The sequence below is a fragment of the Bicyclus anynana genome, chromosome 4, assembly GCF_947172395.1.
Source record: "Bicyclus anynana chromosome 4, ilBicAnyn1.1, whole genome shotgun sequence".
NCBI lineage: Eukaryota > Metazoa > Arthropoda > Insecta > Lepidoptera > Nymphalidae > Bicyclus > Bicyclus anynana.
Genome location: NC_069086.1, coordinates 3,822,873 through 3,849,362, shown reverse-complemented (window position 1 = coordinate 3,849,362; position 26,490 = coordinate 3,822,873). Strand labels below are relative to the sequence as shown.

At 35.8% G+C, this 26,490-nt stretch overlaps 2 protein-coding genes across 2 annotated transcripts in view; one reads left to right on the top strand and one right to left on the bottom strand.

The window, feature by feature from the left end:
- Positions 1-26,490, bottom strand: part of LOC112058557 (60S ribosomal protein L10a) — a 363,530-nt gene that overhangs the window by 235,899 nt on the left and 101,141 nt on the right. The window lies entirely within an intron of this gene.
- Positions 1-26,490, top strand: part of LOC112058481 (5-hydroxytryptamine receptor 2B) — a 113,204-nt gene that overhangs the window by 73,395 nt on the left and 13,319 nt on the right. Inside the window, exons 5-8 of the mRNA XM_024099348.2 lie at positions 1,626-1,824; positions 13,776-13,901; positions 15,828-16,034; positions 24,795-24,964. Of these exons, the coding sequence (XP_023955116.2) occupies positions 1,626-1,824; positions 13,776-13,901; positions 15,828-16,034; positions 24,795-24,964 (702 nt within the window). The remainder of the gene's footprint in view (positions 1-1,625; positions 1,825-13,775; positions 13,902-15,827; positions 16,035-24,794; positions 24,965-26,490) is intronic.

Sequence of the window (26,490 nt, the reverse complement as noted above, 5' to 3'; positions counted from 1 at the left end):
CTTGGAGATCCATCAAATTACGTTTATTACATTTCTGTTAAGGCTAATCTTGTCTTTCGAATATAGAGCCTCGCATTGGTAAAATCCCTTTAAAATCGAGGACTTTTCTGGAGTTTTTTTCATGAAAGATAGGCTTGATGGAATGCAGAAATAAATACCAGAGTTCATTAAACAAATATGCTGCACTTATAATATAAGCTTATGCGAACTGTGTTAGAGCTTGTCTAAAAGATTCTGTCATGTTTTGAAGGTGTTCAAATTCTAGATATCAAGATTTTGATGTCGGAAGGGTATTTCAAAGTTTTGCTGTTCAAATTTGAAACTTTTATATTTAGCTTCTATTACTTTCCGGTTCTACATGCTGCCTACCAATGACAGGTATGCCTGTTTGTAATATAGTCTTGTAGTTGAAACCAGCATCTCCGATTAATTATTGGCAATCCATGGGTCAAGCTGGATTTGTGGAAAACCGAAGTCATCGGTGGTGCCAGCTAGTAAAAACTGATTTTTATAATATTGGTGAAATTGATTAACTAAAATAATAATTTACCTATTTACTTGCACATTATGGAAATGCAAGAAAATTTCACTATGCGCTGTGCATCTCTTTGAGCTAAATTACAAATCCGATACTTCGGAATATATGGGTATATCAAATATTTCCCTTGAGTAATTTTAAAGGAAGTTGTACAAGCTTAAAATAAATCTTTAAAAGAATAGTCGTCAATGTGTAAAATGTGCTTTATTTGTATAAAAATAGAGTATATTTTTAAAAGTACGACTTTTAATATTTCATAGAAATGAAAATTTCTGAAGCTAGCATATTCAAGCTAGCCTTGAATTTGACGAGAACTTGAATTGAAGTTGAGCGCGCTATTTTTAAATTTTATTATCCATTTACCATGAAATTAAAGGGAGTTGTTTTGGAGATACATGAACTGTTATATACATATTATATATGTAGATATGTTTTAACCCCGGACACAAAATAACGTACTATATTACATTATTATGTGTCCCGTCCATTCTCTTTAAAAATAGTATAGTAGAATGAATAAGCAATTTATATGCATTATAGCATGATTTAAGTCAATCGCTAGCCTATTGATTGACACCTACCGCCTTCCAACTGATCAGTAGGTAGCATATAGTACGATGTTATTTTTTTCGCTTTTAAGTTTAGTAGAAACATTTTTGTAATTTTGAAGTCGGTTGTATTTTTTTATTATTTTTTTTCATTTATTTATATGGTTATAACCAAAATATAAAATGGAAACACACTCCTCTATTTGAAAGTTTTCCATTATAAGATCCTGACATGATTACTATGAGACCAACTGGAAAGCAAACCCTTTCAAACAAAAATAATAATAATTTTTCAAATCGGTTCAGGTATCTTCAAGTAATCGGTGAAAATAAATAAAAAAGAAGATTCCGTCGAACTGATAACCTCCTCCTTTTTTTAAATTCGGTTAAAAAAGGGTTCGTCCTTTTGTGGATCTCTTCAAAGCCGAATTGATCACGCAGAGATATTGCCAGCACAGCTATCTCCATCACCTGTTCTAATGATTCAGAAATTTGATTAGAACATTAACTTATAACTGCCATAAACGTTTGTTTATCAGGTCTCATAAACAGGACCAACATAATGCCGACGCCAGACCTGTGCGTGATCAACAACCGACTGTTCTGGGTGTTCGGCTCGCTGGTCGCGTTCTACATTCCGATGCTGATGATGGTGGTGTCCTTCGCGCTGACGGTGCAGCTGCTGAAGAGCCAGGCGAGGCTGGCCGCCACCCCTGTACCGGGAGGAACGCATAGGAGGTGAGAAGGCATAGCACACTTATTTTCCTAGTCACCAGTCACTCTTTTTATTTGTTACTAGCGGACGCCCGCGACTTCGTCCGCGTAAAAATTTATGTAAACTTCTCTACCTCTACCTTACCCTGCTCGTAAACCTACCCAACCCTACCCTACCCCTACCTTACTCCTACCATACCGCTAACGCTAACCCTTCCCTCCCCCCACCTTACCCTACCCTACCCGTAACCTACCCTACCCGTAACCTACCCTACCCGTAACCTATCCATACCCTATCTTACCCTACCCCTAATCTACCCCTACCCTACCCCTACCTTACTCCTACCCTACCGCTAACCCTAACCCTTCCCTACCCTACCCCTTCCCTACCTCTATCCTATCCCTATCCTCAGCAAAATTGGTCCAGCCTTTTGGTGCAATGACCAAAAGACTATAATTTCCCAAGCGACTTCTATGCTAATACTATAAAGAGGTAAAGGTTGTGTGGTTGGATCTACTGGACCGATTTGGAAAATTCTTTTACCAATAGAAAGCTACATTATTTGCGAGTGTCATAGGCTATGTTTAGTCCTCATATTCATACGGGAACGGGAACCACGTAATTGAAACCGCGGGGCGTCATATAGCGGCATTTCTGCAACTTTCAGAAATTTTGTATTATCTCCGAAACTATATAACTAATTAACATACTGTAAAGGGCAAATCTTATCTCTATAATATCCTTGTGATTATTAAATAATTCATTTTGATAAGGATTTAAGTTTAGTTGTGTAAATAATGACGTAAACCTTAGTTTAATATTTAAATAATTTATTAAAGTACTAAAGGTACTATATCTGCTAAAATATAAAAGATAGATATATGGTGTCGCGGACTTTTTAGTAGAACTTTTAAAGGTTCAAAAAGCCTCCATACATTTATTTCAGTTATACGCAATGGTTGAGGCAGCGCATGCGAATAAGTAAGTTTTTCGGTCTGACCTGTAAGAGAAAACCCACGATATCTCAGTAGTTATATATGATAGAAATATAAAATATATCCTATAGCACTCCCCGATAACGTAGCATTCTACTGGTGAAAGAATTTTCAAATCGGACCAGTAGTTCCGAATATTACCCCATTTCAAAAAATTGTTACAAACTTACAAACTTTACCTCTTTATAATATTAGTATAGACTAGACAAAACCCCACGTTTTCATCTACGTAGATCTCAAACTAATTAGATAAAGACCTGCCTCGCAAGACATTATTTTCTGTCAAAGTATATGATCAACGATCTTATGCGATTATAAACACTGTCTCTATAAAATCGATGTTTCATAGTTTACAATCGTGTCCATCGGTTAAAAACCTCCGTAAAAATACCTTTTTGTGTAGTTAAATGGTGTAAAAAACGAATAAAAACTGCTAGTTTAGTATAAGATATGTGTGAAATCTAAGCTCCTCCTTAGAAAATGGCAGAAAATTTTGTTCGTGATTTTGGGTGCGATACTTATAGTCCTTATGTATTTAGTCTGAGACGTAGATGCTGTTCCCGTGAGAATATGGGGATAAAACGTAGCCTATGACACTCACAAATAACATGGCTTTGTAGTAGTCATATAATTTTTAAATACCCCCTACATAACCACTAAATTTACCTATTAATTTAAATTATGTTCTAAATTTGCTGAAAGAACTGACTAATTATGCTCTTGTAGCTTATTGGTCTGTTGGAGTCATCATTCAAATTGCTCACTTAGGATGAGTACAGTTAAGAATTTGACCATAATTGCTCGAGACTCATTAAAAAGGTCGCTGTTAAGGAGTTCACAACGGAGTCAAAGGGCGAGTGTTAGGGCTAGAATTTTGGAGTGTGACGAATCTTCACTCGAAAACCTTAAATTTTGATGTGAAGATTATACAGGGTGATTCGGTCTTTAGTGCGGATATTTTTTTTCGTGGTTCTGTATCATTAATAGAATATAAATCTACAAACAGTTCGATACATTTTATGTAATTTTTTTTTTTAATTTATGTCTCTAAAATAACAAAATAATGTACATATTATTACTAAACAAGATATATTCAGCTTAAAAGTGATCTGGTGACGTCCTTTAGGTATCAAACGAAAATAAAATAAACGCACAATAGGGTGACCCTAAAATTCTGTTCAAAAGTAAATAACTTTAGCTAACGATAATTTTGTTATTTTTGAGTTAAAAAAAAAAAGAAAAAATACGTGATCATTAAATTTTGTTTATGTACAAAATATAAAAATATCCGCACTAAAAAAAATTTCTTCCTGTATACTCGTATGTTAGAACAGAGTGGGAGTATTGAGTGATAACAGTATTGAAATCTTTCTGATTGTCGTTGGAGTCTAGTGATGTAATGTCATCGACCTGAGGCATAGATGTTAACTCTTATGTCCAGCTGGCCTATTCACTATGTTGGTCTTTATTATCGATAATAATAACCTATTAAAATAAACATCAAATAAATTGACAAATGTCATCTATCTACTGCATGATATCCACGTAGGCAGTGGATGACGTATGTTACATAGAATCTCAGTCTCGTATATGTCAACTAGCATACATCAAAAATAGTGAATAAGCCTACAGGTGTACTTATGCAGTGGTGACAATAGTTTTACTTGTCGGCAAAAATTAGTTGGTACAACTTCCTTGAACATGCTTTGTCACAAGAAGCTCTATTTCTACTAATTATCTCTATAATTCATTAATTTATCCTAACCACCTGATGTTAAGACAATTACGGTTTACTAGACATATAAAGTTCTACTATTCATTTTATAAAATGTTAAGTATTGATGGCCAAAGTATACAGAATAGAATGAACTGGCGGAACTTACATCCTAATATTACGAGCACGATATATGTACCCATAAGCCGTGATAGCCCAGTGGATATGACCTCTGCCTCCGATTCCGGAGGGTGTGGGTTCGAATCCGGTCCGGGGCATGCACCTCCAACTTTTCAGTTGTGTGCATTTTAAGAAATTATATATCACGTGTCTCAATCGGTGAAGGAAAACATCGTGAGGAAACCTGCATACCAGAGAATTATCTTAATTCTCTGCGTGTGTGAAGTCTGCCAATCCGCATTGGGCCAGCGTGGTGGACTATTGGCCTAACCCCTCTCATTCTGAGAGGAGACTCGAGCTCAGCAGTGAGCTGAATATGGGTTGATGACGTACGTATATGTGCCCATAACATATCGAGACAAAAGAGCAGCATTAATGTTTACACGTGCATACATTTATTCGAGCATCATGTCACAAAACAAAGCCATGGAAACATTTCACTAGCTTTTAGAGTAACAGCTTCTGCAGCAGATATAGCGCGGTTCATGGTTTAGAAATGCAAATCTCAATGGGCTTTTCGTGTCACTGCTTTGCCAGCAAACGTGTGTGCATTCTCGTTAGCGACGAAGGGATTTCATTCAAAAATTGTGGGCTAACGAGGAGTCGAGTCATTATGCCAATAAATTATCTATAGTTGAAATTTACATGTGAATATTACTGGCACATTGTAGAAATAAACCATTTTAAAGAAAGACAATTATATTATTTTGTGCTTTCTGCTTCTTTTCTTGGTCATGTAAAATCGGAGCGACTCGCTATATAATAATCGCTAAGATATCGAAGATAAGTTGAGTGCATTTGGTTGAAAGAAAGAAAGAAAGAAATGTAAATTAGAGATAGTACCCGACCCTAATGACAGCATGCCCTAAAAAAAATATATAGAAATTTTTGAAATACCTCCGTAGGTCATTAAATTATTAATTACACTCTCGATCGAAGTCATCAATAATCTCTCTCAGAGCGCTTTCATTTGAGACGAAGACGTTTCACAACTTTTAAACGGCTCATCCGTTTTTCATGAAACATATATAAGAACATTCGCACATAAGTTATCTTTAATAGGAAAAAAACTAAATTGAAATCGCTTTATCCGTTTGGGCGCTACAGTGCCACAGACAGATAGACAGACAGACATGTCAAACTTATAACAAAGCTCTGCTTGCATCGGGGGTTAAAAAGAAAAGGTATACAGGTCACTACTGCACTACATAAGAGCATGGAGATACACGGCACTGATTTTCAGCTGAAACCCGCGTGACGTCGCAGTTAATATAAAAATATGGAGAAATTCAAATTAATTACATAAATTAAAATAATAATTACGCGTTGAACGCGGTAATCTCAGTAACTTAATGTCAGACTCATAAAAATATTTTTGTATAAAATAATCAGACTCCTGAGGTCTAGGAGTCTCGTTATAATCATCATCTCTTTACCCTTATCCCACTTAAGTGGGGATAAGGGTAAGGAGATGATGATTATAGGAGTATTATAGGAGTCTGGTTATAATATGGTCCTATTATTGTATAACCTAGGCTTATACAATAATAATTATTATGGTTACATACGCAATGATTTTTATGCGCGAGTGAAATCGCTGGACACATCTATTTCTATAGAAGTGTATAAGAGTATAAGAGTGTTTTATTTGTATAGTATAAGAGTTTTTAAACTCAGCAGACCGAGAAAATTATGACCTTGAACCCCGCAATATATTCACGATCGACAATCGTCAAATAAACCATAATCTCTGGCCCCGGCAATTGATGCGGGGATTCCTCAGTTTGCGTCGCTTGGAGAGCCGCCAGAATATATTACACACTTAGCGGTGATCAACTGGAATGGAAACTATAATATTATACAATAAATAACGTAATAAACAACAAATTTGAATACTCGTCGTGTTTTCATCTCTTATGTCGTCAATGTTTCACCGACATGTATTTTTAAATTAAGCCGTAATAATGTTGCAAAATTTCGACGTAATATTCGTACGGTTTTATGATCTATAGGGCTATTCTGTAACAGTTTATAACTCGACAGTACGAGTTTCGAATTCTGTAACTCACTCTGTCTATTATGATACTAAAGAAAAATATGTATTTGGAGCTCACACTCTAATTATAAAAACCTCCATAACACTTCTAAGCGCAACTGAGTCTAACCGTGAAAATCACTCAAAAATCTGTAATATATAAAACGCAAGCATTGCCTACTAACTAATTTTAACACACAGTTCAGAACCATCAATTGAATGGACTAGAATATGACTTGTAAATTATGATGTAGGTACGAACACGTAAACGCTAATAAAAACTTCCCTGTAATTTCTAAGCGCAACTAAAGTCTACCCGTGAAAATCATATGAAAATCCGTCAAAAATCTGTAATACATAAAACCTTGCGTTTTATTTTTGTTATTATTGCTTACTAGCTAACTTATTAACACACAGTTCAAACCCATCTATAAGACACGTAGATTATGATGTAGGTACTCGTAAACGATTACCTGACCCCAATAGAATTGACCCCATAGCTTATACCATACTGGGACAGGTGGAGAGTCTAGACCTGAACCAGCTAATTTCTTAAGCCACCACATGGTAGGAGAAAAGGTTGAAAAACTATCAGCCTTAATAGATATTACAACATTTTAGTTAACTTTTCGTATATTTTCCCGATGTGCAACGTAGCGAATTGAGAAGAAAATTAAACTAACTACTCAGCTCGTTATATTATTTCAAATGGCCACTCAAAAGCGAAATAACGAAGAAATATTCCACGTAGTAAAAATATTATTCAAACCAAACCTGTCTTCATTATTCATAGGTCACATCGTGCCAAAACATTCGTTCAAGAGACAACGATAGATATTTTTTATTTATTGTTGAAGATAAAGGTTGAAAGCGCGATACGCTTATTCTGTTGTATTCATTTTAACGTTGTTTAATGTTTTCAACGATGATTTTGGTGTTATGGAATTATTGACTTTGATATTTGCCGAGAAAAATCGCCAAATCTACTATCGATAACGTCTCTCGGATTTAAAAAGAGATACTGACTCTACAATGTTTAGTTGCGAAGTAACTAGTAGAGACAACCTCTTTATGAATCCAACTAGAAAAAGTTTGTGATTCCATTGCGCGTGAATTTGTTTTTTTTTGCAGAGAGCACCATGAATATTTCAGGAATAAAAGTAGCCGCTTAGAATAGTAACAAACTTATACACACTTACACATTTATATACTTACACACTTTTGCTCTTATGAGATTAGAGATATGTGTAAACTATAACATAATTGTGATTATATCTTCCATCTTACCTGACTATGTCGACAATTTACATCGTAATTATACACTGCTACTGTGCTAGTTCAAAAATATTTAAATCTGGAATTATTAAGGAGAAACGAATAATTCTAGAATACGGCGAAACAAAATGGAAAACACAAAAAATATAATATTTTTATATTCGTCGATGTAACTGCGCTGAAGGACGAAGATAAGTTTACAGAATATCACCCCCACTGAATGCTACCGATCTATTGGCACGAAAACTGACACGTGTAAAATATGGCACAAGAAATAGCAAGTTTTGATAAATTTATTGTTGGTCTCAGTGCAAAGTTGCCGCAACTTAAGTTTTTATATGTTTACGGTAAACTCGAAAAGATTTTAGACACGAAGGTAACTATCAAAACTTGTTCAGTGTGATATAAATTCGCGGACTTGGCAAGAATTGCTTTTTGAAAAAAGTACTTACTTAGTTACATAAATAGTAACTGAAAAGTCCAATGTTTCAATAGTCAATGTTTTTAAATATAAGCTTGTAAATAGAATTAAATTGTTACCAGAATAGAATCTGTTTATATATTTTTTTTGTGTATTGTTATTGATTAATTATTATTAATAACGTAGTTGAATTGTTTAATTTTTAATTTATTCGAATTTGTAACTTCAATTTATTTGAATTGTTTTAATTTTAATTTATTGGCTATTGAATTGCTTAACTTTTAATTTGAATTGATTATTTTTAATTTATCTTGTTTGTTTAATAGTAATTTGTAATTTAATAATTATTGTTGTAGTTAGATAGTATTTATGATTGCTGGGGAAACGAATTGGGAAACTGTAATGTTTCTCTGGGCATATTTCATGCAAATAAATAAATACAGAGATTAAGAAATTAAGTACCACGTGTCTCAAACGGTGAAGGAAAACATCGTGAGGATTATCTTAATTATCTGCGTGTGTGAAGTCTGCCAATCCGCATTGGGCCAGCGTGGTGGACTATTAGCCTAACCCCTCTCCTGAGAGGAGGCTCGAGCTCAGCAGTGAGCCGAATATGGGTTGATAACATCATCATAACAATCAAATAAATAAATAAATGATTAAATAAATATGTTATTACATTATGTTATTAGCGTTAAATGTCCTTAACTCAATAAATATAGGAATGGGTACAGCAATAATAGTCTAAAAGTTGTATTGAAGGAAAATTTCAAGTTTTTATACGGCATTATAAACAAAAACTTGAAATTTTCCTAAAATACAATTTTTAGACTATTGTTGTACCCACTCCTAGACATGGCTAAAATTCTATTCTTCTATTTAAAGAAAACTTGTATCCTTTGTCTGGGTATAATGAAAAGTTGTCAAATTCACACGTTCACGAGACAAAGTAAGTAGATCTAATGGCGATACAAAAGCACTATCACGTTGTCGCCAACTCCAGTATGAACAAAGTTTCTTCGTTCTCGGACGGTTTCATCGACGATGTTATAAGGCTTATTACTTAGGTGTGTGGAGTACAACGTATATACAGGGTGCTGGGGAGTATTTTTCCCATAACTCTGGGGTTATATTCATTACCGAAACTTAATTAAAAATGTTCAAGGAACATGTGTTCTAAATAACATTTCTTTTTAGATGTTTAAATGTATCCCATAGGTATAGGTATAATCCATATAATTATGATGTAGCTAAGTTTTACGTATTTAAAAATGATAAGATAAATAAAGGCGTGTGTTAAATGGATAGTCGGAATTATTTGAATTACTTTGTACGAAAACATAAAAGTTAATTTTTTAGTTTAAAAACTATTAGCTGTTACATTAGTTATTACAGTTTGCAAGTGTTATATTAGCTATTACAGTTTGCAAGTGGACTCATCAATAGTTTTAAGTAGGAAATACTCCCGACCACCCTGTATAATATGATTGTTAAAAATAACTACTATCCGTTTTTAGAATATTTTTTGTTTTTTTAGTTCTTAGTTTCAAGTTTGCCCTTGACTACAATCTCCCCTGATGATAAGAGATGATGCAATCTAATAAGGAAGCGGAATGACTTGTTAGAAAAAGGATAAAAATCTAGATAATCGGTTTCTACACGTCATCGTATCGGGACGTTAAATCGTTTGGCGGTACGTCTTTGCCGGTAGGGTTAGTAACTAGCCTCGGCCGAAGATTGCCACCAGACATAGACTAATTAAGAAAACCTTAATCAGCCCAGCCGGGGATTGAACTCAGGACCACCACGGCGCCAAGGAGGCCGATTTTTAATATGACTGTGCAATATATTTAGTCAGTCATCAAGTTAAATATATGGATATATACTATGGACTTTAGACCATAGTCGGTCTTTGGGTCAGTCTCGTATGGCAAGTTCGTTGATAACACTTCCATGATATGCGGGCGACGGGGGGTAAGGACTGCGCGGGTGTGAAATCGTGCGAGCGGGGAAGTGGCGTGCATCAGTCGTGAGTTTTTCATTCATCGCTACACGCCCCCTGGCCCGCGCGAAACATCAGCAGTTTTACGAACGAAGTTGCCAAATAGTAAGCTCATGTCATGCTTTGGTAAAGCGAAGGCAGCCTTACTAAAACTTTTGATAGAGTCCACCGAGAAAATTAAATTAATCACTTAAAACGCTCTAGTTCAGCTTCCTTTTCACTTGTGCACTTTTACTGAAATATATTGAATAAAATACATTCTACTCTATGATATAAAACTTTAAAATGAAGCAAATCATTAATCAATCAAATTATATACGCTACATGTGATTCATACAATTTTCCCACCGAACTCTTGTTAGAATGTCTGATGTTTTGCCCGCTGGTTCACTTTGACTAACCCTGGCGGACGGACTGCATTTAGTCTATTGCCTTCTATAGTCTGAATACTTGTATACTACAGAATGTAATAGTATAAACAAAATCAAAAGGAAAATTCAAACTCATCCTCCTGAACTATTCGCTATCTATTCCAAACACTTTGAACTGTAAAGACTTTGAAGTGTATCGTGTGGTTTACGGTTGAGCACTTTGTTGTACTGTACCTTAGAATGTTGTGTATCTGAGTTTAATCTTGACGTCATAACGAGCATATAGCCCGCAATTTAGGGGTGCCAACCCCAGGGAGAAAATATTGTAGTATTTTTGAAAAATTGTAATAAAGCTCTCGGAAGGAAATGTATTTTCTCGTTTTTGCCACACTTAATTGAAGCTCCGCCCCTATTTGTCCTAGCTCTATGTATATAGACTATGTAACTCCCTGATGGTGTAGCTTTGTTTGTGAAAGATTTTTGGAAATTGGTTCTGTGGTTTATGTGTAAATCTGTTACATACAAAAAAGAGTAATCTTTTTTTATAATACTAGTAGGCCCGGTCAAGTTTCGCTTTGGCTTATGCACTTCTTCGCAGTGGCGTGCATAAGGTTGTCAATCAGGGTATGCACTAGTAAGAAAAATTAACCAAACTGGAAAAATCTGCATATAAAAAGTATTAAGAAAAACATCTCTTAGGGTATGCAAAACTTTTATGCATGTATGAGGTGTATGCCACTCTTTCCTCGCTACCCCTTTCCCGACCACGAAATAAGTTTAAAATTATTAAAATAATGTTTTATCTAAAATTATCGAGCAATTCCTTTAGAAATATCGATAAATTTATTTTTGTTAATTAAATTCGTACAACTGTTTTAATGGATATTCTGAGCAAAGATAACAAGTTATTAGATCGGTGAAACAGTTTCTAAGTTTTAGCTAGCCAGAGTATTCTCTAAGCTGATTTAGCGAACTTACGGAAAACGTTTAATTTATTTAACGGACTTCAAAAAATGAGGTTCTGAAATCGCAGCGTATATTTTTTAAAGAATATACTTCTAGATTGGCTACATTAAATTTTCACGATAATCGGTTCAGTAGTTTTGTGTTAAAATCAAAATAACTGAAATAAATGAACGGAATAGGGATGATGACAGTTTTTTAAATTGTATATAAATTAAGAGTATACTAATAGCAAAGCAATTTTGTAAAAGTAACAGGGTATCTGCGATCATCACTTTCGGAGCTACAGGAATTTAAAGGGTCAGATTTGCGGCGCTGCCGCGGGTCCCTGAACAACCTCCATATAAAATGGCACGATTTAGTGACGTCGTTGGCTCGCTGATCGTTAGGTTTGTATGGGCGTTCAAACAAAATTACTAATATCTTTATTATTTGTGCGTTTATGTTTATAGTTTATTTATTAAAAAATGTCACATTTAATGTAAGGAAGCTAAAACTGTATGAATTTTCATCTAATTACGATAAAAAAATTTAATAAATTTTGAAATTTTATATTTATTTTGCAAATATCCAGACAATCTTTGCTTTTTATGTATATATTAGTTAACATTGACCTTATTTACCCGAATGTATCATAAAAATCAGTATATTAAAACCTAGTCATCATCCCCATTGTACTTAATGTGGCATGGAGGTTTCCTAATAGTGAAGTTATGCTAGGACACACTAAACAGAAAAAAAACTTGAAAAATAAAATAACTGTCTGCAAAGATGCATTACTCTTAAAAGCGAAAAATAACATCGTACCTGTCTTGTGTATTGATCGGTTTGAAAGCAGTGCCAAAAAATAAAATAAACTTTAAGAGCCTATTTGGCAAAGTACCGCCTTCAAACCGGTAGTTGCATTATGAGTAGCTATGAATATTCTATATTTTTTAACCGACTTCAAAACAAAGGAGGTTCTCAATTTGATCGGTATGTCTTTTTTATGTGTATACACCAATTACTCGAAGACGCCTGAACCGATTTGAAAAATTCTTTTTTTCAAACATGTTTTTTCTGTAACACAATGTGGCGGCAACCCTAACCAGTGGACAGACACGAGTGGTTATGCAATTACGGGTTTATCAGCTTCGCTCAAGTGTTATACCGGCTACAGCCAACATTCAGACATCCGAGGCAAGTGGCATATGGGACTACAAAGAGCATGACTTTGAATGTCCTGATGGCTTACTTGAGATAGGTAAATGCAAAGAAAGCTTTAACGCGCACTGCAGGGTTATTATGTAACTCGGTGTACCATACAAATAATAAGTCACTGCATCGTTTTTTATCGTATTTTCGTAATTGTGATCATTTTACATAGTTATTTCAACGAAATTATCTTGACTACGTTATTTGGTAGTCATGTTTTTGATTAACGACTAACTAACATGATTCGTTATCAACCCATATACGGCTCACTGCTGAGCTCGAATCTCCTCTCAGAATGAGAGAGGTTAGGCCAGTCCTCCACCACGCTGGCCCAATGCAAATTGGCAGACTTCACACACACAGAGAATTAAGAAATTCTCTGGTATGAAGGTTTCCTCACGATATTTTCCTTCACCGTTTGAGACACGTGATATTTGATTTCTTGTATTTGTACCTACTTGTACTTACATATATTTCGTTATCGTATTTAGTTCAAACATAGGTACTTAACTAATATTGTTCTATACATGTGAGGTTTTCACCAGTTTGGCGGATTAATATATACCAGGTTACTCGCTGATAATGTAGCCATTACTAAAAAAAATCAAATCGCTCCTAATTCCGAACCTATTCGTAACAAACAAACACAATGAATTCTTAAAAATTAACGTGATATTAGGTCGGAGTATGCCCGACTAGTTTCGAACCCGTTACGGGGCTTTTAGTCATGAGCTGGTTCTTGTAACGCGGCACGATCCAAACTGATTCATTCCTCTATAAAACATTATATTAGTGTAGATTTAGATAGGATGGTGTTTCGCCAGGCAATGCGGTGGCTATGATAACGGGCAGCAGTGCGCGCGGCGGCTGGGGAGGAGTTCCCCGGATCTCGAGTCACCAGGCGCCCGCGTGTCCAGGCAACTGACGTGGCGGGTCACTTCCTCTACCAGGTGAGATATGGATAGATAATTTCACCGCGGCTAGTTGCCTCGACTGGCGACAGAAGGTCTGGCTAATTTTTGGGCAAAGGATCAGACTGGCTGTTCAGCGCGGAAATACAGTCAGTATTGTATAGGTAATAATTAGGATAAGTTAGTTCAAGTATTAGTAAGTGTATTCTTTCTAACAAAAAAAAAAATTGTGATAAATGTCTTGTTGGTTCAATAGTTATCTTATATGACTACAGATCACAAGGTCCTGGGTTCGAGTCTGTGTCGAGTTTTTTTTATTCAGAATAGACTTGCGCTTGACGAATCATGCCTGGTGGAAAGCAATGATGAGGTCTAGGTTGGAGCGCGCTTGCCTAGAAAATGCTTATTCACTGTTGCCTTGAAGGTGCACAAAGTGTTAGGAACTACAGAAGCCAAAATGACATCTTCGTATTTGACATCTTCGCTGTTCCTATTAGAAACGTCGACAAGTAATGTTTCTTACATATATTATATCTTACATACTTAACATTATATTATATATTTATAATGCAAGTTTAAATTTTCACAGCGTCTCACTGTTCTGTGGTAGAATGGGAGTGGAGGGACTAGATTATGAAATTTTGAGCTTATCTTTCTTTAAAAAATTGTTCGGTAGAAATTTTCATCGCGGAGTCGGGAAGTTAGTGGTGGAAACTTACAACCCCGGCCTCAGAGCACATAAAGCCTTCGGACCCGGTAATTAACATTAACGTCTGATAGTGATGAAAATGTTTCACAGTATCATGAGGTGGTGGATCTTAGCTCTATATCCCCATATCCTCAATTCCTAAAAATTTTAAACGGTTTTTTTTATTCCTTACAAGTTAGCCCTTGACTACATCAATACAATCTAAAATGGAAGCGGACTAACTTTTTAGGAGTAGGATCAAAATTCACCGCCCGGGGTAGATACAGAGTAGTAACAGGCAGCCACGACCAAAACCTCCCACCAGCCAGACTTGGACTAATTAAAAAAACCTCATTTGGCCCAGCCGGGATTGAACTCCTTCTTGTATATCCACCGCGCATACCACTGCGCCACGGACCTGTTTCTTGTTTAGGCCAAGCATCCTTCTTCAGTACCACATTTCTTTGTCTCATTACATTCATCCATAGTGCTATTAAATAGGTACATATTTTTATGTTTTTTTTTTTTTTATTTTTTTTTTATTAAAAATAAATTACAAAACATGTATTGATTCTGTAAGTCAATTTAAACACCCATAATCATCTGTATATCAAAGACTAGCTAAAGCTTTAAATCAAGCTGTCATTTTAATGGTGGTACACTCCCACCTAAACGATGTTTTAATTATGGTTTAATTAAACGAGTCGCTAAACCGGCGTGTTGTTTACGATATACGAGTATTCCCGCTTTCAGAGTCCGCGGTTATTAAATGAGTAAGTGAAGTTGCAAATTAAAGAAGAAATTTTCATTATACCATATTGATTGAAATAAAAGAAAGGCGTTCGAGAAAAAAATCAGAAAGGTGTGAGTTGGACTCGTCCACCAATGGTTCCGTACAATTTTTTTTGGTATTAGGAACGACTACATATCTGCCATATCTTGAAGAATGATTAAATTACGTTTTAAATAAAGACTATATTTTTAGGATTTAACTATAGATAGGTATATAATTTTTATATTTTTCCCTATACTTGTACCTACCTAGTATATCTGTATCCCTTGCAAATTCTTTAGTTTTATTCTAAAAGGAACGTACCTTGTAAAATTTAATTCCCTTGACGAAATATACGTTTTTTGCGACATGAACGCCCATATCTTTTAGACAGACAGACAACTAAATCCTATAAGGATTAATTTTTAAATTTCGAGGTACTGAACCCTAAAAACAAAGCTGTGCTGTGTGTTACTCAAAATTAAATGATTTATTTCACCCCCAGGGCACAGCGTAACAAAATCGGCATGAGCGTGTCCCATCCACAACTAAGCTATATGAATGGATGCGGCAACGGCACGGGGTCCGCGTGCTCCAGACGGGGTCGCGACGTCGCCACGCAAACCCCTCCCAGCATTGCTGCCGAGACGAGGAGAGCGAGGCTCAAGCCTTTGAAGCTAACTCTAGCGGCGCCAAATGCTTTGTCTTTGAGGTTAGTACACGAAAATGCTTAAACAATACGAGGTTTTAGTAACCTGTGCATCGGTTTACAATCTATACAGCTCGTATACATATTCTTAGAAAACAGAAGGGAAACTTAATAAAAATAATGAACTAGAATCATTTATTTACGCGAACAAGTACTTAGTAATAAAAATCCAAGATTCCAAGATCATTAATAACTTTCATCATCATCATCATCATCATCATATCAGCCGATGGACGTCCACTGCAGGACATAGGCCTTTTGTAGGGACTTCCAAACATCACGATACTGAGCCGCCTGCATCCAGCGAATCCCTGCGACTCGCTTGATGTCGTCAGTCCACCTGGTGGGGGGTCGGCCAACACTGCGCTTACTAGTGCGGGGTCGCCATTCCAGCACTTTGGGACCCCAACGTCCATCGGCTCTTCGAACTATGTGCCCCGCCCATTGCCACTTCAGCTTCGCAACTCGTTGAGCTATGTCGGTGACTTTGGTTCTTCTGCGGATCTCCTCATTTCTGATTCGATCACGCAGAGATGCTCCTAACATAGCTCGTTCCATCGCCCGCTGTGTGACTCTAAGCCTTCTTATGAGGCCCATAGTTAGCGACCAAGTCTCGGAACCATAGGTCATCACTTGCAACACGCAATTTAATGTGTTTAATAACTTTAAACACAATAAATAGCCAAACGGGAGTTTCACTTTACACTGTTGTCACTATCGATCAAAAATCATCTCGAAGTGCCCAACGGCTTATATAGACTTGCTGGTCTGCACTGCCACTTTTCTTATCCCTTCCTTATGACGTCGTATCGCTACTCTTCTAACAATATTATAATACAAAGTCCTCCACCGCATCTGTTTGTGTTTCTGCGATAAACTCGAAACTACTGATTGGAATATTATGCGATTTCCACCAGTAGATAGAGTGATTCATGAGAAATGTTTGATGTATGTATGTATGTGTAAGTGACGGAAAGAAGCGTCTTCATACTATCTGTTATTTGAAATTAAAGGGCTTCCATGCGGGCGAAGTCGCAGGCGTCTACTAATCTATATTAATATTATAAATAGGGAAAGCTTGTGGTATTATAGGGGGTAATCTCTACAAAGCCACGTTATTTGTGAGTGTCATAGGCTATATTTTATAACCGTCTTCTCACAGATACGGGAACTAAGCGGTTGAAACTGCGGGGCGTCGGCTTCATAATATATTTTGCAATTTTCGAGAACAGTATGATTTTATTCCTCTCATTCTTTTTATCGTATATTTTTAATATTATGGAACATTGTTACTGTGTTGATTTTACTGCGTAAAAAAATGTGTGATGAATTTAAACAAAAAAGTACTTAAAAAGCGAAAATAAAAAATGAAATAAAACGTTAACAATAATACTGTCACGCAGTAAAATTGTTCCATAAGTAGATATTTTTAGGAATCTGTAGGGAAATTTAATAAAAATTAACGGCATACAAAAAATTTATTTACACACACACATGTACTTTGTAATAAGAATTTAAACAAATTTTAACATTTTAACAAAAAGCCGAAAAGGAAAAAGTATCAAAATACTTGGACCTTGCTCACGAAATTACCGCCATGTGGAATGTTGAGTCAACTATTATTGTTCCGATAGTTGTTTCAGTCAATGGTCTTATAGCGAAAAGTTTCGACCAACACCTTAAGAAGCTTTCGCTTAACTGTTGGATCAAGAGTCGGATACAAAAGGCAGTGATTCTTGAGACGGCGCGTATTGTGAGGAGGTTCCTCACTCATGAGCCCTGACCACCGGTTGCTTGGACACTCAAATGTCCCGCAGCGGGAGGGTGAATTTTTTTTTTATAAATTTTTAATAATGTTTTGTATTTTATACTTATATTGTTAAAAATTTAAAAAAAAAAGAAGTAATAAATAAATGAGTGATTTAAACAAAATCAAAAATATATCACTAAACTATCGTAATAACAAATTCTCAAACTTAAAATCACCAGACAGAGACAGGACAGAGTTTCCACCTTCCTCGACCGACCTTATGAAAGTATCTTGCAGAATGAAGTGCGCAATGACTTATATAGGCTTGCTGGCCTGTACATCCATTTTTTATCCCTACTTTTATGATGTCATCTTGGAATTCTCCTAACAATATAATATTACCATGCCAAAATTTCAACAACCATAACCGACAAAATTAATAGTTACGGTGTCTGTACTCCGTAATCGTTAATGCTCAAAAGCTCTCAGTATAACTCACAATATTATAGGGTACTTTGTTGCTATTCAGAGAACTTCCGTAAGAGGGCTCAGACAATTTAGTTAACTCGTTCATGCCTCTTAACTTCGCTATTAACTTTGAAAAACTCAAGCAAAGTTTTCGGAACATAGTCACAACTGTTTTCGGCATTCAACTCGAAGAAGTTAAAATGTTTTACAAATTAGCTTACCTACTTGACTCTATCCTCTTAGAATAATTGAATGAATGAAATGAATGAATGAATTAATGAATGATATTTTTTTCATGACAATGTAGGTTTAACATGATGGTACATATTATAGAATTGAGCCTTTATACATTTTACCATAACTGGTGTATGAATTATCTTAAATAATTAAATACATTTAAACGAAGAAAAAAAATGTCACAATTAGAAAATAATAAGTTAGAAAATGTCCATGTCCATAAAGTCTTGAATGACTTTTTTTTAAATAATAAATTATAAATTTTACATTTAAATATTGACCAGGGCTTCTCTTTTAGACTATGAGGAAGTTTATTATATATTTTTATTGCCATACAAAAAGAACTCTTGGCATATATTGTCAATCTTGTGGGGGGTCTAACCAATTTATTTTTGCGGCATGTTCTCAGATTTGCGTTGTTGGTGTGAACAGAGAATAGACTAGGGTTTCTTAATGATATCTTCTTAATTATTATTTATATTAAATTTTAACGAAATGAGGAAGTTGTTATTATGATTTTGCAATAAGAAACTAGCAATAACTGTCATACAATGATCTGTCCTGATCATTAATGTCACCAGCTCGTAGTACTTTCAAGATCTGCCACAAAGGGCTATACTCTATAGTATAGCTCTTTGGGGCATATAAAATACAGTATAGAGTCTAAGAGCTATACTCTATACTATAGAGTAAAGCTCTTTGTGGCATATAAAGTACAGTATAGAGTCTCAGAGCTGTACTCTGTAGTATAGAGAGTCTTTGTGGCATATAAAGTACAGTATAGAGTCTAAGAGCTATACTATCAGAAGTATGCCTTTTCTAATAAAAAAAATATCGAAATCGGACTATTCAGTAAACAATCTGTTCATTGATAAAAAAAAAATGTACACATCGAATTGTTAACCTTCTCTCTGTCTGTCGTCGTAAAAGGTATTAGTAATCTTGTTACAAAAAAAAAAACTACTGCTACATTGCGTGTATACCGATTTTGTGGTTATTTAGTTATTTGATTTCCATATGAAAATGGTAAATAAACCCTAAAAACATTGGAAAATCTCGTTAATTTTGTATGAAAATCAAGTGCAAAAAAATTGTAGCAATAATTTTGTTTCATTTCTCAGAACCAGTCTATATTAATTTCCCACTGCACATACCCTAAACCCCTCTCCTTTCAGTAGCGAGGACGAACACATAAATGCTGCTTCAATCCGAATGCGAATTTGGCCTAATTATGTTCCGTTCTTTAATGATATCATTATTATGATAACAACCCAGACGTATAACGTACTTTCCGAGGCACAGGGGCGTGACATCATCAACTTTTCAACTTCAAGCTTTCAAATTTTTATTGGATTTCTTTGGTCAAATACGTCGTAGCGTATTGGAAGGGTTAGCAAGCAAATGACGTATAAAAAGCCATCGATATAAATCGTTAGATGAACAAACTAAAGAACGCACAATTTTATGTCATTACCCAAAGACGTGCAGGCACATCTTATCTTAGTACGTAACAAGCGCATGCTGTGAGTGGACGTGGACTTAAAAAAATATTTACTGTTTTTTTTCATTTTAATCCCTTAATTATGCCTTCGTGTTCATTTTGGAAGTGTAAAAACACAAGCCACAATATGAATAAAGAGAAATGTTACGAGTGATGACGTACTCAATGTGCGAGACCATTGGCAATCCGCGACGCTTTGAGGCCCATCTAACGATCTACGATCGATGTAAAAAGCCATGTCCTTTCAATACGATATGAACATTGAACACCATATTGTTCTTATTCTATGAAGAAAGGCACAAGGATTCCTCGAAAAGGTCAACCTTAATAGAATATAGCAAAAAAGACATTTAGGCGTGTGACAGGAATAAGCAAAAACATGACTGGACGAGATTACGTTATCTAAAATTACTTTTCCTAAACAGGGCATTTCTCTTCATTACGTAATGGCGAGATAGTTAATAAACTCTAATTACTGTACGTAATGGAAAAAGGAAGATTTAATTTTTGTGTATAGCGTAGTAAGTAATCATACAAATATAATCCATTACTAGTGAATCCGTTTGTGTGAAATTTACGATTCCCGTGAAATAACAGCTATAGTAATATTATAAAGAGGTAAAGTTTGGCTGTAGTAGTGTAGGTGTAGGTCTTCTATTCCCATATTACCACGGGAACGGGAACTACGCAGGTGAAACTGCGGGGCAAGTCAATTTACATGATTTTGTAACACTTGTGATATAAGTAATTATTATAATTTAAGATTTTTCTTGTAAGAAAAATCCCAATAACCTACTTTTTTTGATGACCCGGGATTCGAACCCTGGACCTCATTGTCCGTAGCTGAACCAGCTTACCACGGGACCAATGAGGATGTTAAATGATATAAGTGATATGACGTAGAGTAAACTTCTCTAAAATGTTCTCGTCTCGGTTAACTTGCAAACATGACTGATTTCCAACTTCGTCTCAACTCTCAGAAGTTAAACTGACTTTTGAATATTATAACATCTGTAACCTGTAGGTTTCATATTTTGTTCCCCATTATAACTTTCAAGTTATTTAGATAGTTATTTTTACATCATTAGACTAGATTAACTAACTAAAACTAAATTAAGATACGTGATAGCCCAGTAGATATGACCCCTGCCTCCAATTTGGAAAACATCGTGAGGAAACCTGCATACCAGAGAATTTTCTTAGTTCTGCATGTGTGAAGTCTGCCAATCCGCATTAGGCCAGCGTGGTGGACTATTGGCTTAACTCCTCTCATTCTGAGAGGAGACTCGAGCTCAGCAGTGAGCCGAATATGGGTTGATAACATAGACTAAATTAGGTGCTAATCTTTGCGTACTCTCTTTCTATTGCTTTTTGATGTGAAACATCTATAGCCGCACACTAAAACCGATTTGTGGCGTGGCGACTCATACCGTGGCGACGCGTCGCCACGCTATATGATGGTAAACTGCTGAAACGATTTCTTATTGACAGACAGTTCGAATTCCAAGATCATGTGGCGGAGTTTTCATTTTTGTAATTCTAATTTATTTTTTTATATAATATAATATGTAGGACGGCGCAGCTTGAGTGCTTTATGATACCTACCATTTTAATAACTTATATACATATATTTATATAATATAGGTATGATTAAATAGTTTATGTATTATTTTTTTATATATTTAATTTTCAATTAATTACGAATTTATATGTTTAATATGTTGTTATCTTATATATTTAATAACAAGTATTTAGTTATCTATAAATTAGTAAAAAGAGTTTTTAACAAAAAAAAAAAAAGTATACATAATTATATTGCAGGTAATTTTTATTTGTATCATTAATTTTGTTTTTCTTCGTTATGTTTAAGTTTTCTGTTTTTTAGTTTTAATTAGTTCTTAATAATTGTCTTTAATAGTTTACGTAAAGTGTTGAACTGTGTGCGTGGCGGCACCTGAACTGGGTCCTAACTGAAAATCAGTGCTGCATACTTTTTTTATTGAAAGTATTCGGCAAAATGCTGAGTTGGGGCCTTTTTCTAGGTTGTGCCACATATTACAGGGCATTCTTTAGTGCTCCACTGTTTGAGTGGACAGTTAAGCCATAATATGTTATATTTAGATTTCATGTGATATGTGGCATTACTTAAAAATAAAGATCTTTTCCTTCCTTCCTTTCCTTCTGTATATATATGCAGTAGTGTGTACGGTGTGGCGACGCGTCGCCATGCGCAATCGACTGTGCGATTCTCTCCCACTCGATCCGGCTTTAAGTCATCTCTCTCGCTACACTGAGCTCGGATACCTATAGTGTATTCTCCGTAGTGTATACAGTGATAAATTCGTATTTTTTTGTATTTAATAAAAATAAATAAATGATTTCATTCAATAAATAGTCATCGTTATCTGTAAAAAAATCGTAATAGTTTATTTTATCATTGTCTGCGTGGAATTAAGTTTTTCACAAATTCCGCGTGAAACATGAATTATTAAAATCGCTTCAGTAGTACCGGCGTTAAAGAGTAACAAACATCCAAACATCCATGCATACTTTCGCGGTTATAATATTAGTAGGATTTAAACGAAAAGTAAAGTATAAATACGTTTATAAAGTTTTCTTTAGTTTTGAAACTAGCTTTAACAAGTTATCGTTTCTAATTAAACAAAATGAAAGGCCCGACTGTAATCCGTGGTTTCATACGCAAACTGCGCTAACTGTTGTTGTGAAACTTCTGCAATACTATTCATGAGAGATTTAGGCAACTGTCATAAATAATAATAACATGTTAACGACTGCGATTTTGCTCGAAAACCCTGACTTTTCCAACTTCGTAGTATTTTCACCAAAAAATCATCCCATTTCCCTGACTTACAAGTGGACAAGTGGAGGAGTGGAGAAGTGGACAACTGCGATTTTGCTCGAAAACCCTGATCATGACTTTCCATCTTCGTAGAATTTTCACCAAAAATTTATCTCATTTCCCTGACTGAAAAATGGATATGTAGTTAGTCAGTACGCCGTAGAAGTAGATGCGAGAGGATTACCAGCAAAATCTCTTTAAAACTTGCTTAAAGATCTTGGCTTCTCTAGAGCTGCAGCAAGTTTTATATTAGAACGGGTATCCAAAGCTGCTCTATTAGGATATTACAAAATTTGGCTAGGCAGGGAGAATAACACGAGCGGAGGAGGGAAGTGTTGATCGATCGTCAAGGAATTCCTTAACCCTACATCCAGCTCACAAGTCCTGGACTTTGCTCGGAGTTTTTTCGGAACACATAGGCTACTTTTCATCTCGGAAAAATCCATGGTTCCCGCGGGATTTGTGAAAAACTAAATTCCACGTGGACAAAGTCGCGGGCGTTCGCTAGTCGTCTTCATCAACACTTATTCGGCTCACTGCTGAGCTCGAGTCTCCTCGTAGAATGAGAGGGGTAAGGCCAATAGCCCACCACGTTGGCCCAATGCGGATTGGCAGACTTAACACACGCAGAGAATTAAGATAATTCTCTGGTATGCAGGTTTCCTCACGAAGTTTTCCTTCACCGATTGGGACATTTAATTTCTTAATATGCACACAACTGAATAGTTGGAGGTGCATGCCCAGAACCGGATTCGAACCCACACCCTCCGGAAGCGGAGGCAGAGGTCATATCGACTAGGCTATCACGGCTCTTTCGCTCTCTCGTTCGCTAGTAGATAAAAAAAATATGATTTTTGTAAAGTTGGATGCAGTAATATCGTAATATAATAACTACAAGTGTTGATTCTTTTAAACAATTACTGGAGCTAAAAACGCGGCAAAACAAATTCACGTTAACGTTTATTGGTCCCCCGGCCACCGTTACAGGGAGCAGAACCCCAAGATGTTATCGTTATGGTTACTGGACTCGTATGTTGGACAAACGATTGTCATCACTTTTAACGGCCTGGCCTTGAGTTGATTGTTTGCTATGTGATTTAACTGTCACATTAGTTCTGCAGTTTTTTTTCATAAATGACTTCCCATTTTGTGCAAATAGCCAGTTTTTTTTTATTCTTTACGAGTTAGCCCTTGACTACAATCTCACCTGATGGTAAGTGCTGATGATCTAAGATGGAAACGGGCTAACTTGTTGGGAAGAGGATGTAAATTCACACTCCTATCGGTTTCTACACGGCATTGTACCGGAACGCTAAATCGCTTGGCGGTACGTCTTTGCCGGTAGGGTGGTAATTAGCCACAGCCAAAGCCTCCAACCAGCCAGACCTGGACCAATTAAGAAAATCTCAATCGGCCCAGCCGGAGATCGAACCCAGGACCTCCGTCTTGTAAATTCACCGCGCATACCACTGCGCCACGGAGGCCGTCAAAATTTTTATTATTTTTTTAACAAATAATTTTCCCTAGTGACGAAAGTAGTAAAAGTCCATAGTCCATCATTGTCCTTCATACTCTATTAAGGCGAAATCGAATTAATCACTCAAAACACTCTTGCATAACTTCTACTTCACTTGTGCACTTTTACAGAACTATATATACTAATATTATAAAATGATTTGATTGTTTGTTTGTATGTTTTGGCTCTGGAACTACTGAACTGATTGAAAAATTCTTTCACTGGTGGGAAGCTAAACTATCTCCGAGTGCTATAGGCCATTTTTTATCCCTGAATTCCTACGGGGACGGTAGTGTAAAACCTGCTAGTGTAAAATAAAATGTATATGCAACGAGAGTACCAGCTACATGTGATTCAGTAGACTTTCCGCCATACTAGAATTTTACTGAATTTTCTAAACCTTTGTACTCTATCGACTTCCATTGTTACAGGTTCCTAGCCAACCGTAAGAAGGACCGGTCGCTATCAGCGAACGCCGTGGCAAACGAGCAGAAGGCCACGAAAGTCCTCGGCTTAGTGTTCTTCACGTTCGTGCTGTGCTGGGCACCGTTCTTTCTGCTCAACATACTGTTTGCTTCATGTCCGGCTTGTATAGTACCAGGTGAGCAGCGCCGGCCCGAAGTAAATTTTAAAATGGAGCGAGATGCAATTATGGTGCCTCTCTTGTTTGCTCCTAATAATATGCAGATACCTATTTATGAGTGTAAAGTAATAATGGAATGCGAGGATCTCGTTCTCGACCATACTCTGGTGACAAATTGAAAATCAGGCGCAGTACCGTCTACGGTTGACTAGAATAATCATTTAGGCGCTCTCTAGGATTTGGCACTTGGAGCGACTGCTCCCTTCGCCGTATGGATGGGCCGGCCCTGCAGGTGAGTTCTGATGATTCAGATAGGGAAAGGTACCACCAGTGGCGTAGCGTGCCTTGGAGGGGCCCTGTATCAAAATTAGATATGGGGGTCCCAACAGGTACAAATGAATGATAAGGTTAGGGTACATTTCTCACAAAACCAAAAAATGCTGGTTTAAAATAAATATAGTGACTTCATCTAATAAGGATGTTTCCAACTTTTAGGCGCACGCTTAAAACCCGAAAAAAAAATTTTGTCTTTTTTGTTCTGAAGTGAATCATGTCAATTACTTATTGTTTACATTAAATAAGCCTTTGAAGTTGACATTTACAAAATTACAAATCTAGAACTAGAATTAGACCAATAACTTGCCTATACACGAGTATATATTCCATACACGCTATTTCAACCTACTTTTGAACTCCTCGTTCTTTCTATACATTATAGTGACTTCGAAATCTTAATTTATCTAAAAATTACGATTATCTAAAAATTACGAAACATTCAAAATAGATAAGTCAGTGATAATTCTCGGTTTTTAATATCTGAAAAGAATCAACTTTATTGCTGACTTAATTACTCGTCAAAACTATTGAATCGGTCCTTATTTCTAGGTGACCTAGAATTGAAAATATAAAATTTTGGCACAAAGCGTTATGTTTGACTATGGGAAACATCTACATACTTGCTTCATCTTCTTTGATTAATAACACCGTAGGTAGCTTAGGTTCTTACAGACGTATTTAACCCTAGAAAGATAACCTTATTCAGTTGTACATAAAAGATAACCATATGCTTTGGAGGCGCATAAAATTTCAATGTATTTTTTTCATTTGAATAGCCTACCATGAGTGAATTATCATGAGTGGTTAATGTTCTAATAATTAAAAACAGTTCTTAGTAAAATTACTTGTAAATATCACTTTTTAAACTAAAATCAATAAACTAAAATAATAGTACTCTGTTTACATGGAAATATTATCACAAAATGTATATTTTTAAAGGTAATAAAATTATTCATTGTAAGAATTTTGTGCTAAAACCAAACGTATTATAAACATTTTATGTAATTATAAATGAATCATACTTTTATTAAAAGCTTCTAAAGCGCATCATCTAGTCAAAACTGCAAAAATATGGTACTTAGCGCGTAATAAAAAAATAAAAAAAAAACCATATTAACAACCGTACGTAAAACCTCCTCCTTTTTAGTCGGTTAAAAATGGTCCTCCCGTCGTGCATCGGCGACAGAGCTAACAAATAAGAAAAACTA